The sequence below is a fragment of the Rhineura floridana genome, chromosome 10 (assembly GCF_030035675.1).
Source record: "Rhineura floridana isolate rRhiFlo1 chromosome 10, rRhiFlo1.hap2, whole genome shotgun sequence".
NCBI classification, from domain to species: Eukaryota; Metazoa; Chordata; class Lepidosauria; order Squamata; family Rhineuridae; genus Rhineura; species Rhineura floridana.
Genome location: NC_084489.1, coordinates 69,737,978 through 69,755,154, shown reverse-complemented (window position 1 = coordinate 69,755,154; position 17,177 = coordinate 69,737,978). Strand labels below are relative to the sequence as shown.

Here is a 17,177-nt window from a genome sequence, read left to right as displayed (position 1 = left end):
TTTAATATATGCATTTTTGGCACACATTACTTGGATGGAGAACTGCATCGCAAAATTCAGAGAAGTGTGAATTTCAAATGATTCTATGATTTCGGTTTGCATATTGCTTCAGAAGGTGCAAATTTAGTAGGTTCTCCTTTAACACAAACAATCAAATTTCTCCCCCATCCCTAGCTCCTTTCTCCCCCATTCATTGCTATGGGTCAATGAAGAACTGAACTTGGGTTCACAAAACCTGCCCTTAACCTCCAATCTTGGATGGCCTGGTCTTTACAAAACAGGTCTATGTTGTAAGGGATGCGTGTGTGCGTGCGTGCTTGCATGTATCTAAATATGTCTCTGTGCTAAGTGTGTACACTGCCTTCCCTAGAGGTTGTTGTAATATAAAATATCATGTTCCACACCATTTCCACCCATCAAAGGCGAGTAATATGGGAGCATGACAGCATGCATAAAATTATGCATGGCATGGAGGAGGGGTTAGCAAAGTGTCGTCTGTAGACCACCAGTGGTCCATGAGCTTCATTCAGGTGGTCCATAGCATGTCCATTTTAATTGTATTTTTATTGCTGATTTCACTTCCTGTTCTATGGAATGCAAATGGTAATACAATAACATGCAATATAAGAAATAAAAGAAGCCATAAAATACAATTAAAAATCATACAGCATCTAGCACAGCATACTACCATTATTGCAACAGGCAGAAAAATAATTAAGTGGTCTGCCAAGACCATCAAGTAGGAAAAGAAGGTTTGGGAATCACTGGTGAGGAAAGATAAAACTGGCAAGTCATCCAATGAATGTCGGAAGGTTCAGGACAGACAAAAGGAAGGACTTCTTCATACAGGTTAAACCATGGAATCTGCTACCGCAAGATGCAGTGATAGCTGTCAACTCTGAGGACTTTCAAAGGGGATTGGACACATTTATGGAGGATAAGGCTATAAATGACTACTAGTCACAATGGCTATATATTACCTCCAGTGTTAAAGGCAGCATGACAGTCACTGGGGAGCATGAATAAGAAAGAGCAATTGCACTCATGCTGTGCTTGTTGGCTTTCCATAGATGTACCTGCCATTAGGCAATGTGAGACAATTGTCTCAGGCAAGAGATGGTTTGGGGAGGGGAGGTAGGGTCAGCATCCCCCTGGCTATTCCTCTTAAGCCTACCAGATATTCCCCTCCATTGGACGACAGAGCTGTGTATACCACATGTCCTGTCTTCACCCCCCTAAACTAGTATGCTGACTTAGATGGTGTAGAGGACACTGTCCTATCACCAGTGTTGAAATAAGATTCAGTTGCCAGTCCCATTGGATTCTGTACATATGAGGGGCTGCCATCTTGTCCTTCTCTGAAGCAGCAAAATGTCCTTGGGCTAGCCCTCCAGACTAGCCACTGTGGGAACAGAATGCTGGCCCATATGGGCCTTTGGCCCAATTCAGCAAGATTCTTTTCGATTAGGACTTTTACAAAAAGACCCAACTTCAACAAAATGGCATGGGCTTGTCATTGTGAACGGCAGGGAAATCTTAGAGCAAGACTAGCGTCTGTCCCTGATTCCTCTGAATCAGTACACAACAGAAAGCTAACAGTAAATCCTCTCGTACTGATTATCGGTGCTGATGAGCTAATCTAGCAACCCCCATGCCCCAACCCCCAAGAGTGCTGCTCCAGTGGACCACAACAAGCACTGACATGTGAAGTATCCTCCTAGGACAAAGTTTGAGCATTACAGGCCTCGGGGCCCAGGACACCTCTGCAACACATTTCCCTTACTTACATACATTTTTGCACTGTTGTCCCGTTTTAAAATCAAAAAATGACCTGCAAAACAGTTAACAGAAGCGGCTTGCCGGGTGGGGTAGCGCCGCTACAGGAGCTTCCCAGCAGGTGGGTTGCTGCTGCTTACCGAGAGGGAGGCGGTAGCAGGGAGGTCAGTGTCATACAAACACACTGTCAGGAAAGACAGATTGACTCCACTGCTGCGTTTATGCCATGCCAACCTTTCTGCTGCTTCACCCGTCTCCCTCCCAGGAAGCAACTGGAAAGCTAGTGCAGTGGATCCCCTCCACGTGGTGATCTGCTTCTGTCAACTAAGCATACATAAGATTCATCCAGGCAAAAGTGAACGGTTCCTTTCTACTCTTTCTCTCTGATAATCTCACTGTGGGAGCAAGGGGAAGGGTCTCCACTGGAAATTCATGCAGGCATGATTGAAACGTGCCTGGCAGCTGCCTTGGTTGGTTCTTTTCATTTTCTATTCTCATTACAAAATTCATATACGATACCCGTATATATATAAATACACAGAGGAAAACTACAAAAAGATATTATGTTGGACCCAGACTTATAGCACAATTCTAACCATGTCTACTCAGAAGTATTTGCCACTGAATTCAATGGGGCTTACTCGTAGATCAGAGGGACTGGAATCATACATGAGAGTAGATCCATTGAGTGGGATCTATTCTATGTATCACTATTCTAAGTTGGACTAAGATCCAACCCATCATCTTAATATAAATGTACTGACATAATATTTTCGGCACCAGGTTGAGACTTCCTTGTTTGCCCAGGCATTTCAAAGGCAGTACATCTGGTGTTTAGCTAGGGTGTTTTTAGTTTTTATTGTCAGTTAATATACTTTGCATTTACTGTTTTTTATTATTGAGATTACTATTGTATATTGCTTTGGGATTTCTTTGGATGAAGGCCAGTTCAGAATTAGAAACAGTAAGCATTAAAACATTGATATTAAAACCTGTCTTAAGTGCTGTCCTAACCCATTTCTTGTATTAAATTTTCTTACTTCAGGCAGGGAGAATCTCTACCCATGAGCTTAATCTGTCCGTCGTGCCTTTTACTCCTGTCTCCAGCATTCCCCCTAAGCCACACCCCATTTCTTGCAGACCACACCACTTTCCCCTCACCCCCAATCCTGTCTCACAGTGAGAGACCCACACAGGAACACAAGAAGTGCCTGTTGGATCAGGCCAGTGGCCCATGTAGTCCAGCATTCTGTTCTCACAGTGGCCAACCAGATGCCTATGGGAAGCCCAAAAGCAGGACCTGAGTGCAACAGCATTCTCCCCATTTGTGATTCCCAGCAACTGGTATTGAGAAGCATATTGCTTCCAATAACAGGGGGGGAAACACTTAAGGCAGTTTGCTTTCCTTCCTCAGTCCTTCCCCCTATCCATGAACTCACTGCATTTCCATGCTGCTCTTTGAGGAAGAGACATTCCTTTCTCCGTAGCTTTCTCTGTATGGAAATCAAGGGAGCTGTCAGGAGAGGAATGGAGTGATCTGGCCCACCTCCCTACGTGCACGGAATTGCTGGCTACCAGGCGAGTTGATAAATATGGGACTGTACCACACCTCAACTTAGTTTATATTTCACCATGCAATACCTAGACTAGGGCAGCCAAACACACAATTGCTTTCCAGTGTTCACAGAGCATTTATCATTTTGGCAGTAGGTACGTTATTAAACAGCTTTTTCTAATAAAAAAAAAGGCACAGGGAAAACTGCAGAGTTAGAATAAGAATCCTTTACACATTCTTGAGTTTCTCCAGTGACCGTGTTAAAAGACAAAGCTCAAAATTGTTTATTCAGAGTTACTGAATGAAGATACTGTTTTTGTGTGTGTTTTCAGCCATTTGAGACAGAGAGATAGTTGAAAGATGGGCTGCTGAACGCTGGCAAGGAGATATCCCTGAACAGAGGGTAAATTTCAGCAAGGGCAGAGAGATCAAAGGGATGATAATGAAGTGATGCTATGAAACGGGTTCACTTACCTCTAACTTTGCTTGTTCTTTAAGTGGCCCCGTGTAGTAGGGGTGGGTGAGAATTTCGATTGAGTTTGCATTTCAAGCAGAATTTATCAAATTCACAATTTCAGAAGCAATACGAGAACTGAAACATAGCCATCGTTCCAAATTCGCACTGATTAGAATTTTGGAATGCAGTTTGCCAACTAAACATTTACAAAAATGCATATATTAGGGGAAAGTGTGCATAAAAATGAATATGAGTGAAAATAACATGCAAACAGGCATGATGTGATGAGAAACGGCTTGCAAAAATGTGTACCTTTGTCAAAACTGCCTACAAAAATGTGTTTATTTGGAGAAATTCACATTAAAATGGTGGAGAATTTTCATGAGTTCTTTAAAAAAAATTCACAGATTGTTGTAGAAATGTAGAGAACTGAATTTAACATTGTAAAAATGAGAAACTGAGAGAACCAAAACAGACAGATCTTTCCATCCCTACTGTGTAGTAGTCAAATATACGGGGTTGTGAATGTATGAACTGTGGCACAGAAACATCCAAAGGGGTATTCTGGTCTCTCAGTCGCAGAACCACTCCTAGCAAGCAGGCTTTGAGAAAGCAGCAAACATTCTGTGGTTCTAAGAGCTGGAGAAGGTCCGTCCTCCACAGCAGTTTTCATTGTTTGGCATAATTTATTCTGGTTTGGGTAGTCATGTGGAGGGGCCATGGAGCTATACAGGGCACTGATGCCTCACCTCCAACTACTGGACATTTTATTTAGCCTCTTCTCTTGCTGGCGAGACTTCAGCAGGCTTTCTCTATCCACTTTCAAGAGTATTTTCATAGCCATAAAAGCTAAGCACTTTCCCAAATGCCACATGCTGTGATACCACAAAGACTAATGCTGTTCCACCAAGTCTACGCATTAGTAATGGTGCCCTCAGGGGATGACATTTGGGCAAAAGACCAGGGTGCCACTCAGGGGAATGAGCAGGAGAGCCCCCCAAAAAAGCAGGGCCAGCTGACCTCATTTTGAAGTAAAGTAATACGCTTTACCATCTAAAGAGCTTCCCACCCCTTCATAAAACCATTAAGTCCAGAGAAGTTATCTAACTGCGGTACGGATGTGCTAGAATTTTGCCCAATTTGGATTTGGTACCGAATTGTCCATTAATTTGCTTATTCTCTATCATTGCAGATTGGATTTTTATGTAATGATTTTCAAAAATGGATTTTAATACGCCTCCAAAATATTGATAATATAAACATGTTTATCAATATTTCCTTTCATTTATTGACCTTTCCTTTCAAACTATCAGTCTTTCCTTTCAAAATACTGGTATTTCCTTTAAAAATATTAATATCACTATCTTTTCTTTTTTGCAAGGGAAAAAACAGATCAGTAAAAGCAGCAGCTAGTGGACAAAGAACAAACTCAAATCAATACCAGCCTGTTAGGTCAACAGAATCCTTTTGAACCAGCACCAGTCAATACATCCTGTCCCTAAACTGCGCCACTGTTGGTCAATGCCTCTTCTGATAATAGGCTAAAAATCTTAGGAGAGTCTGCTGGATCAAGCAGGTGGCCCATCTAGTCCAGCTTCTTGTTCTGACAGCAACCAGAGCACAACAGGCCTTTCACCTCTCCCAGCAATCGGTATTCATAAGCATACTGAACTTTAGGCTTGGACTCTAGCAATGTGTAATTAGGCTTCTTTGCAAAGCCACTTCTTAGACCAGTTCTTCTTCCAGCTAGAGTGGTGTAATGGGTTAGAGTATTGGATCAGGACCTAGGAGACCAGGGTTCAAATCCCCACTCAGCCATGAGGTTCCCCTTTGGGCCAATCTCTGTATTTCAGCCTAGCCTACCTCACTGGGTGTCACGAGGACAAAATGGGAGGAGAGAGATGCATGTACACCACCCTGAGCCCCTTGGAGGAAAGGTGAGATAGTCATGTAATAGCAACTAAATGGAACTAGTTAAGGGATTCAGTATGGGTTTGCTTTTGGTGATGGAGGTACAGCTTTGTACTCACAGTACTGCATCCCGTTAAAAACACTGAGGAATATTAATAAACCAGAATGTTTCAACAGTTTTTGGCAGTTCCATACACTTTATAGAATCATACAGGGAAGAACTCTTTTAAAAAGTTCAAAACAATTTATATTGCAAAAATGTAATATCAAAATAAAAGGAAAATACCCACATTTAACAGCAGATTTCGTTGGTTTTTTAATTTTTAGTGCAAGAAACATAACCAAGTTAAATCACAGAATCAGTACTAATTGAAGAATATGGAAAATTCTCCTATACAGAGGTAGAATCCAGTGCACAAGGCTAAAACAATATCCAATATAGTCTAAACAAGACTGAGCCAGGTTTTACGGAATCCACTTGAAAGTTTACAATAAATAGACTATACAATCTTTAAAGTTGTTTAATAAACTTCACAAAATTATAGTAGATGCATTGAGAACTTTACATAATGCAAACCTTGCTCTCTTTTTTGGCTATCCCCTACACCAGCTTTCCCCAGCCTGGTGCCCTCCAGATGTTTGGGACTTCCAACTCCCATCAGCCCCAGCCAGGACAGCTAGTTGGGGATGATGGGAGTTTTAGTCCAAAACATCTAGAGAGCACTGGGTTCATGAAGGCTGACCTATACCCATTCCAAACTGCATAACAATGCTTTTGCTAGAAAGTCAGCTCCAAATTGTTCTGCAAACTGTTGATAAAACAATTAACTGTACAATCACATATATATTTGGGAGAGATGCCGTAACCCAATTCTATCAAAAGCTGACCCTTTTCATTCTCACTGCTCTCTTTTCCTTTGCATTAAAGAATTTTTAAATTTAAAACGATCTAGTCAAGAAAAAGGAAAATGCAAAAGGGGGAGAACCCTCAAAACTTGACGAAATCAGAGTTTCAATATATTGGCACAACAATAACAGTAATGAAAATTAAACTGATCAGGAAATGTAGGTGAGCAAAACCTTCATGTCATATAATACAGGTTTAACCTCATCAGTGCTTTACCCTTTTAAGGCAAATAGCATAATCGGGGGCACAGTTATCTGATTTAAAAAAAGACCTTTAATGTTCTGAAGTGCTAAGCACATTTAGGGCACATTGAGAAGCTTCCTACATTCTTGATTAGGCACTGTAGAACCAAGCTAGAAACATGGAAAGTTGTATTCACAGGAGAGAATCAAGCTCTGTTTCTGATGCAGCAGCTCGCACCGGTTAGGAGGCAAGCAGCTGTTTAGTTTTAAAAAGCAGCTTGCCTCTTTAGCAATGGGAACTTTTGCAGGAGAAATCAAGAAGAAACTTTCAGGTGTGCAGACCTGTTTCCTCTTTGGTTCCTGGCCTCTGACTGCAGGAATCAGAAGTGGCAGGAGCATGCTTCTGCTCCCCAAAATTAGAACTGTCTGGATGTGCTCTTATAATGGAAAAGTTGTTTTACTGGAAACAGTCAAGTAAACAATTCATAATTGGGGTTTTAAGGGTTAATGAGATCAGATAAAGGAATGTGTATGAGCATGTCTCCTGCAAGTGCTAACACTGAAACTAATTGGAGTAGCTCAGGAGGACACTAATGAATACTTCCCCTGTGCAAGCACCCAATGAAATGAATTGGGGGGGGGGATAACAGCACAACTGGAACAGGAGTGGATCTGGTGGAATGTGCTTTGTATGTTTTGCTCAACCAATGCACACAGAGCGAGATCAATGCAGCAAAAATGAGGGTCATTTATTCCACTGTTTCTTGTACAGGAGAAGAGAATTGAAGGATCATGAAACTACAACTGATTTTGGTTTGTCTGTTTCATGTATTGTAAAATGACATCTTTCTCAAAATATGCAAAATAATTCATAGACACTTTCATAGAGCACAAAGGTTGTTTTTACAGAGATAACCGTTGATTTACTGTTCATAAAAAAGGGTATTCAACTTGTTTATCTCATGAAGGAAAAGAAAGGTGGGAACCAGTAGTAACAACAAAAAAGGTACAATATAATCAACAAAGAAACAAACATTTCTTCACAGTTTGCATTTTGTTTAAATTTCTATAAGCACCTACAGTGAAAAATGCATTTTTAAAAGGGATTTTTATTTTGAAATCTAACCTGTGACAAAACACTTGGTAAAAGTAATATAGATTTTCTTCTTCCTCCATGGACCCTTTCCCACTAGAACAAAAACTTTTTTTTAATTTTTCTATTTTATACAAACAGATTGGTTTCCATTTAAAGTAAACATATAAAAAACTTGAGGCTATTGCTTGCAACATTGAACCAGGAAGTGAAGGAAATAAACTGTCTGGGCCTTACAAAAGGAGATTCTCTCTCTCTTCCTCTCTCACTTAAACTCTACTAAATCTCTAAATGCTATGAAAAAGTTGCAAAAAAAAAAAAGGACTACTACATCCAGTGCAGATTTCAACTCCTTGGCCCAAATTTCACTGTCAACCTGGATCCTTCCAACAATCACAACTTTATAGTAAGGAAAAATAAACTATTCCAAAGAACAGAGGAAGGCACATGCAGCCACATATACTATGAAGCAGCCCGTAATCATGACGCAGCCTGGGGGCAGGCATCCCGGACACGGTTGCTATAAATTAAAAATAAAAGATTGCAAACGATCACCTGATCTTCTTGTATACTTTTGGTTCAGCACTAGAAATCAAGTCAAAATTTTGTTTTTTTAAAAAACAATAAAGGCATATGAGAAACAAAATATGCATAACAATTAAGGGGGAGAAAAGGCTAATAAAACAGCTTTTATGAAGGAAAGCTGGGGGGGGTGACAGAGAAGAAAACCACCAACGCCGTCTGCTTCAGAGGCTTGTGCTCTTGTAGATACCGCCTTTGTCAAGTTTGCTGCTTTGTAGAAGCAGGAAAAGCAACTCCTGGACATATAGCAAAGAGGAATGAAACCAAACCAAACCCAGAAAAACCGATGAAAATATTGAAGAGAAAGTGAAATGTTTTCAACCCCTTTCTCATAGTGCTTCTTCCAAGTTGATCATGAGGTTGTTTGTTTTTCATTTCCATGCTGTTGTCTCTGCTGAGGATCTTTTGCTTTTTAATGGCGTCCACTTGTTTCTCTCTGTTCTTCCAAGCATATGTATGAGTTTCCCTTTTTCTCACGTTAAAAAAGGACAAATCTGCAGTAAAATAAGCAAACCGGCTCTCTTCCAAAGTTCTTCCCGATGGACTGATGTCTCTCTCCTGTCCCTATATATTTATCCTTGTGTGCTACACAACAGGGGAGGCACTGTAAAGGCAGATCTAAAAGTAAGAATAAGGGGGGGAAAACAAAAAACAAAAAACACAACACACACCCTCCCTCCCAAAGTCGAGGATAGAAACAGTACTTTTGGAGGACTATCCCAGACTTCACTGTTAGGAGATAATAGCCGGCGACCACCTAACTACAGTCAGATTGTCCGAACTGACTGACCGTTTCTTGGCTGATTTCCTGAAGTCCTTATACTTGTCTTCACACAAGCGGGAGATGGCCTGCAGAAAGACGGGTAAGGGAGAAAGGTTAGGCACATGCATTAGCCCACTATTGTCTGCTTTGACTAGCAGCAGCTCTCCAAGGCTTCAGACAGAGAAAGATCTTTCCCATCACCTGCAACTGCATGATGCTTTTAACTAGAAATGCCAGGGGAGGAATCTGGGTCCTTCTGTATGCAAAGCATGTGCTCTGCCACTGAGCTATGCTTTCCCTAAATAACTGAATATGCCACAGATTGATCCTGCAACCTTTTGCTTGCAAAGCACATGATCTGCCAACTAAGCTATGGTCCCTCCCTCTTCCCCTGTATTCCAAGCCTGCAGAACTTGAGACCTAGCAAGCCAAACACAGCCCACCCAGGTAGTTGCTAACCCCCCTCCTGCCCCATTGCTTTGGTTGATCTCCCATCTCCATGTGGGACAGAGAAGACTACTGGGCCTCCAAGGGTCTTCAACTTGGGGAGTGGGGGATTGTCTCATTAAGCTGCTAGTTCCTAATAATGATGTCATTCCCAGGAGGCCTCTGGCCTCTAAGCAGCATGGCTGGGAAAAATCTGGTTTCCTTCAGACAGCAAAAGTCATCTCTGAACTAGACCAAACATGGAAGTCTTCAGGGGCTGGTCCTGTTATCAGACAACTGCTAACTCTCACCTACGGAAGAACACTGTTGGGGTCACATTTTTGCTGCAATAAATTATATCCTTTCCCAGGGTGAATGAAGTTCGGAAGGTAATATGACAAGAAATGTAAAGGGAAGTAGACTGGCAAAATAGGAGATTGTTGGCACTAATTGCCAGGTGTCACAAGACCTGGACAAAGGGTGTGAGATGGCAATGCAGCAGGGAGTGACCTTCTGGTGATGTGTAGGAACATGGAAACAATGGGGAACCCTGGAGATGGTGCTGTTTACTGTATATTTTTAAATGAACTTTTTTAAAAAGCCCAGGATGCAGCAGAGGTAATGGGCCAACCCTTCTGAGAGCTGTACTGTTTGGAAACTCTGTTGCAATCCCTGAGAATGAGAAATTGTACTCTACAACACACTTGCATGAACTTGTGCTTACGGATGCACTTGACTCTGTCCTTTAATGTTTTAATGGGATTGTTTTATTGTGTGTTTTAATGATGGATGGTTATAGTTCAGTGCTTCTGTAACTGGTTTTATGTTTGTAAATCTCTTAGAAGCCTATCTTAGCACTAAGCAGTAATCTATCAATTAATTAATAGTACTGACAAAAGAACAAAAGCAAGCAGCATCAGAAAGGCAGTTAAGAGTGCATGCCTGGTGATATCATCACAGCTAGTTCCATCCATGGCTCTTCCTGCTCCAGAGTACCAAAATCTCCATGCCACTTGGAAAACCACAAGTTGGGGTAGGGAATAACTGATATATCCCCTGTCAAGGTAAAAGTGGCTAAGCTCAATCCTTTCTAGTGGGCAGAAAAGAAAGTTGCATTTTTTTTTGAAATTTTTCAGGCAGCGTGTCAAAATAAAAAATCAGCTTGTAATGTCCACAAGATGTGTGTGTCTCGGGAGGGAGGGGAGATCAAGGGTCTCACCTCAAGTTTACAGGCCCTATCCCGGCTGAGGGGCTCCAATGGAAAGCTCAGGTTGTTTGCTTCTGCCAGGGATCGCAAATCAAAATAATACTTGGCATAAACACTGGAGGGAACATTGATGTTGAACTGCAACAACTCAAGAAACTGGCGTTCCAACTCATTCCTGCAAAATAAATAACAAGAAGTACGAAGACCCATTATAAACTCCTGACCAGAAGGACTATGGTTTACTTCAGCTTGTAACAGGCTGGCGTGAGACAATGCCAGACAGAAAATGTATGGTAAGTTTGTGTCACATAGACACTGCCTGGAAATGAGCTATCTTCAGTCCAGGCCGTTTGATTCTGGGGTTCTCCTCCCCACCTGTCCAAGTGTTCAGATTCAATAAAAGTGTTTCCTACTTCAGTGTTTATTTCATGTTGTTTTATGGAATATCAAGACCTCATTTCCATCGCATGCCTGTACCTCACTTTGCAACAACAAAATATGAAATTTAAGAGCAGATGCTCAATAGTCAGTACAATAGTTGGTGTTGTGGCACCGACACTTTGGAATTCCCTCCCCTTAAATATTAGACAGGCACCATCTCTATTATCTTTTCAGCACCTACTGAAGACCTTCCTCCTTCAACAAGCCTTTTAAGTAGAGACCTTATCCCAATCTGCATCTGTGTTGCAGTTGCTTTTTAAGATGTTTTTAAAGTTGTTTTTTTTAAAGATGTTTTTAAGAAGTTTTGTTTTAATATGTTTTAAAGTCTTTTTTAAAAGAAGTTTGAAAGTGCTTTCAGTGTTTTTGTTTGCCACCCTGGGCTCCTTCTGGTAGGAAGCGTGGGATATAAATTTAATAAATAAATAAATCAACAATACAAAAATGTGCATGTTTTCATTTATTTATAAGATTTCTTACGCATCCTTTACCATACCAGGGTTACTTACAGACCAGACCCTTTCCTTGGTTGCTCGCGGTTTGCTTGGTCAGATATGTTCCTGCACATTTTGACTTGTAAAAGGAATTTTGGACTACAGCCTCTAAACTACACAATATAATTTGTTGGGGAATAAGATTCTCTTTATTTTATGAGCTTTTAAATAGAGCTTTTTGTGTACTATTGAATTCCAGTCCAAAGTAGCAACCCTCCCTCAAACGAGCACATGTAAATATAAAGACGCTCAGATACACTTTGCCACCTTTTTTGATGTCCTTGTGTTAGGAAATGCCATTGCTTCACAGAGGAAGACAAGCTATACTCAGGACATCCTGAGGCAAAGGCAGTGTGAGCTAAGGCACCATCCTACTTTGACTGAGCCTAAAAGCCACTTCTTTATTTGCCTTCCACTTGTCTTCCCTGCTCTCTCCCTCTCTTATACATTTGACTAAAGTTTCTGTTTCTACTTATTCTGTGAAACTGATCCTTGTCTTTTTGAAAGTTGTAGAGATTTTGATTTCTCGTTAGGGACACCAAGGGGTTCCATGTGCTACTTATTGCCTCCTCTGGGGTGAGCAATTACTCCCACATGAGCAGATCACAAAGGCAACGACTGTGCAATATGGTGGACAGCAACGGTTCAAGCCTGCATCAAAATACATCTAGCATAAGGCCATCAGAGGCTACTATGATGGCTATGTTATACCTCCATGGTCAAAGGCAATGCGCCTCTGAATACCAGTCACTGGGAGTCACAAATGGGGAAAGTGCTGTTGCACTCAGGTCCTGCTGCCAGAGATCATCAACTGGCACACAGGGAAGGGTCAAGTCTATATCTCCAGTATTCCATGATTGATTGATTGATTGATTTTTATTTACGGTCATAGACCAAACTGTGTATTCCATGGAGAATCATGTCACATTATGTGATGATTCTTACATTCGCTACATTTTAACAACAATATGTTGCAAATGCTTTGGGCAATGGTGTTATCCGCCACCACGAGAAATCTAACTGGGTTGGATACAGGCTAAATTAGTTGAATTTATTTCCCTTTGAAAAATCAATGGGACTTATGTTACGGATAATAATCCACTGATTTCAATGGAACCTAAGTTCAATAAATTTAGCCTGGATCTAACCCTGTTTGTTTATATGTTGTATTTATATTTATGATCTCCCCACAAAAGTGGTGTACAGTGCAAAAGAAACTGTCATAATAAATTAAAACAACAGTAAATTATATTAAAAAATCAGTCAAAAGTATGGTCAATTATATTTGTAAATCATGGGGACAACAGAAACCTCTATAAGAGTCTACAGTACTAGGTGTGTTAATCAGAAAGAAATAATAAAACTGAGACAGAACAGAACAGAACTCACATGTCCTCAACTGTGATATCTTTCAGGATCTGACAGTAGTCCACATTCCACACAGCCTGGTCATCCCAAACTTTTGATGCCAGTAGAATTGCACCCAGCACAATTCGCTTCCAGTTTGCTGGACATATATCTATCTCTGCGTAAGTTAAAAGTCTTTCAAGATATACCTAAAAAGAGACATCATTCATTCATCATTCATATAGCATGTCATCCATGTACATGACAATCTATAAAGAACAGGTTTGACAGGTCCTCAGCCCAAGCAATTTACAATCTAAAAAGGGAAGCAACAGAGGGAACGTGCATACGGGATGGGGGAGAACGGAGGTATGGGTAGCCAGGGAGGTACATTATACTTCAATTACACATATTTTGGCTTAATGACAATGGGGATCAGAGGGGCTTCCCCAAAAAGGGGAGTTTTGAAGAAGGGCATAAGGGAAATGTAAACACATTATGATAACAGCTCATTGTATTTATCTAGCTGTATAGAAATAAAGATTTTTTTGGGGGGGGGAATAGAGAAAGCAGTGTTTGATTGACCTTGCTTGATTTAGTACAAAAGGAAGCACTTCTTCACACAGCACATAGCCAAACTATGGAACTGAATCCCACAGGAGGTAGTAATGGCCACCTTGGATAGTTTTAAAAGAGGATTAGACAAAATAATGGAGGATAAGGCTATCAATGGTTACTAGCCATGATGGCAATGCTCTCCCTCCATAGTTGGAGGCAGTATGCTTCTGAATACCAGTTGCTGGAAACAGCAGACGGGGAAGTGCTCTTGCACTCAGGTCCTGCTTGCAGGCATTTGGTTGGCCACTGTGAGAACAGCTGCTGGGCTAGATGGACCACTGGCCTGTAGAATCTTATGTTCTTATGGTTGACATATGATTCTGCCCACTGGCATCCCTTTCCAACAAATGTGTTTGCTCAATCCACCGTCTCCATACTGTGTTGATATTTGCAATCACCAAATGATGAGAATCAAGAATCACTAAATTCTGAGAAGGGATTCAGTAATCTAGGGGTAGCCAACATAGTGCCCTCCAGATGTTGTTGGACTCCAACTCCCACCAGCCACACCCAGCATTGTCAATAGCTAGGAATGATGGGAGCTGCAGTCCAACAACATTTAGAGGGCATGAGGTTGGCTACCCCTGCAGTAATCAGTGGCCTCTGCTTATCATTGGATAAAACACAGATTGAAAGCTCGTCAAACTTCTAGCCTCCCTGTTGCCAACACAGACAGGTTTGGGGACAGATGGACAGACAGGGCTCTTTTGAGCCTTCTGCCAATCCAAATGTGTGCATGGATGGATTATACCAAAGGTGTGGAACCTCCAGCCTGCTAGGTTGTTTCAGCCAAGAAACGTCCACCTGCCCTACGCCTGACATCATATACAATGACACATGAGGGACAGATAAAGGTAGGGCTTGGATGAAAGAAGCTTTGCAGGCACCACCAATCAGCTGATTAGCAATGACTACAAAGCCCCTTGCACAGTGCTTCCCAGGTGCCTGAGAATCAGCTGACTGTCAGCTGCTCAGAAGCACTGCACAAGGCACTTTGCAAGCCCTGTGCTTGGTGCTTGGGAAGCACAAAGCTTGCACAGTCTCTTCAAAGGAGGTTACTCTAATCGATGATCAGCTGATCGGCAATTACAGCAAACTCCTTTGAACTTTGATAGATGGTGGTCACCTGACATCATTATGATGTCAGGTGATTGCCAGGTTGGGGGGGTTCTGCCCACCTGTCAAAGCTGGCCCATGTGGGTTGGGAGAGATAAGGATCTGGCCCAACAGTCAAATCCAGTTCCCCACCCCAGGATTATACTCTAGAGATTCATAATCAGATATTAATTTTTATTGGAGTTTCTCCCCTCCCACAAGCTGCACATATAAAATAATACTAGCTATGGTACCCAGAAGCACAATCCAATGAAATTAATTGCCTCCATTCTCCTTGCGATTATTTGCTCCATGTGGCCTAACACATCAGATTGCTGGTATTCTGTCAACAGCACCTTATTGCCAGTTAATTGCTCCGTAAGGATTGTCATCCAAACTAAGGTTCACCCCAGCACTCTGGAAGAGAGGTGAACCCAGAGGGAACACATGATCCCACTGCCTACTTGCAATTGAAACTGTGATTAATACAGTCATCAGTGTTATATATCTGCATTGCTCTCAATGATTGGCAACCATTGAGTGCACTCAGTTCAAACATTACATCCAATAGCAGAGGAAGCAGTATTATTGGCTATTCTGGTACAACATGAGTAATTACAGGGGCCCTTGCAATATGCATCACCTTCCACTTTAGAAGTGTGTGTGTTGTTATTTATTTACATACCCACTTCACACCCATCGCTATGACATCTAACAGTAACTGCCTCTTGGGCACAGTTGCTGGGATGCCAGGTAATGGCTCTTTCCATTAATTTTTTTAAAAATAGCCTACATTATTTATATATTTCACTGTTAACGCTTAAGAGGTTTTTAGGAACAGAGCTTCTGCTCCAGGCAATTAATAGTCCATGTCTCCAGGAAGTGGTTTCTATAGGGCTACGTGGCCTGAATCCTTTAAATTCAAATTAACACCACTCTTACCATACAATCTGTGTGTCATCAAACCGCACTCATGAGCGACTGTGCTGCATGTCCAAGAAAAGAGCCCAAGGAACCTGCACTCCATGCTTCATTCCCAAATGTATATAAATGAGGCAACATGTGACGCCTCTTGCGAGCTTCCCATAGGCATGTGGTTGGCCACTGTGAGAACAGGATGCTGGCCTAGATGGGTCTAATCCAGCAAGGCTCTTCTTATATACTTAAGGTAGGCAGCAGCAGTGCGAAGCCACTTCTATGTTTCTTCCGGGGTTGCCTTTCCGCATACTCTAAGCTCAACATTGCATGTGGGTGAACAGAATACATGGGTGTTCCCACCCACGTTTATTACTGCTCATAGCCCATTGGCACTGAAACAGATGATAAGGAAAGATACCATGTTTTACAGTTTGAAAGAGCGATCCTACGCATGTGCACTCAAAAGCAAGGCCCACTTGCTTCAAAATCTCAAGTCTTCCTCCAGCCTAGGCAAGTTCAAAAGTGAAACAACAAACAGCAAAAAGCCCTAGCTATTTATGACAGATTTTTAGAAAATCAGTCAGCAATTTAAAAAATAAAATTCAATTAATGTTCATTAAGATTTTTAAAATGTGTAGGATTGTAATGTAATTGCCTGCCTCTCCAATTTTAATTTCATCACCTACGGGAACACAGAATCTCTTGGCAGCTTTGGAAGCTGTAAGAAAATTACATAGCTTGTGTTTAATTCATGACTTGCTTTTTCTTGTAGAGTTAAAACAGGCTTTAATTGAAAGAACTTAATTAAAGACATTGAGGCAATTTCCTCCCTCTCCCTGTCTTTCCCTGCTGGAAACCTGTCTTTCCAATGGAAAAGATGAACCCACCTAGCACTGTGGCTACAGCAAACCCTGCTGAAATAGACCACAGTCCTCCTGTACACCATCTTGAGCTCCCTGGAGGAAGGGTGGAGTAAAACTGTGATTACATTTTTAATAATTAAAATATGCTGTCATGTGATTCTAGCTGCAGGGCAAATCTAGAGATTCCTCCTCAGATGAAACATCTGAGGAAAGCCAAAAGTGTTTTAGCGTGATTAGTGAAAAGTCTTAGGATGGGTTTGCGGAACCCTCCTGACTGAATGCCACTATGGAAATTTGCAGCTATGGATTCAAGTCAACTTTTGGTCCATTGTAGAAAGAACAAGAGCAAGCAAGAAAGCTCTCTCACACTTAGAAATGCATGTGCAAATGGTATGCACACAGGTATGTGTAAGAGAGCAAATGTCTACAGCAACTTCAACTAGATTGCTAGGGTCTAGTTCCCCAGGGATATTTGCAAGCTGGTTGACAAGTCTCTGAGCCAGAGCCCTGGGTCCAGCTGCAGGATGCTGGGGAAGACTGCTTGA

At 41.6% G+C, this 17,177-nt stretch overlaps 1 protein-coding gene across 1 annotated transcript in view; it reads right to left on the bottom strand.

Annotated features, from left to right (window-relative positions):
• Nucleotides 1-5,990: 5,990 nt before the first annotated feature.
• CCNY (cyclin Y) overlaps nucleotides 5,991-17,177 on the bottom strand; it is a 143,130-nt gene continuing 131,943 nt past the window's right edge. The window contains exons 8-10 of the mRNA XM_061586505.1: nucleotides 13,181-13,347; nucleotides 10,872-11,034; nucleotides 5,991-9,312 (exon numbers count right to left, since the gene is read on the bottom strand). Of these exons, the coding sequence (XP_061442489.1) occupies nucleotides 9,196-9,312; nucleotides 10,872-11,034; nucleotides 13,181-13,347 (447 nt within the window). The 3' untranslated portion in view covers nucleotides 5,991-9,195. The remainder of the gene's footprint in view (nucleotides 9,313-10,871; nucleotides 11,035-13,180; nucleotides 13,348-17,177) is intronic.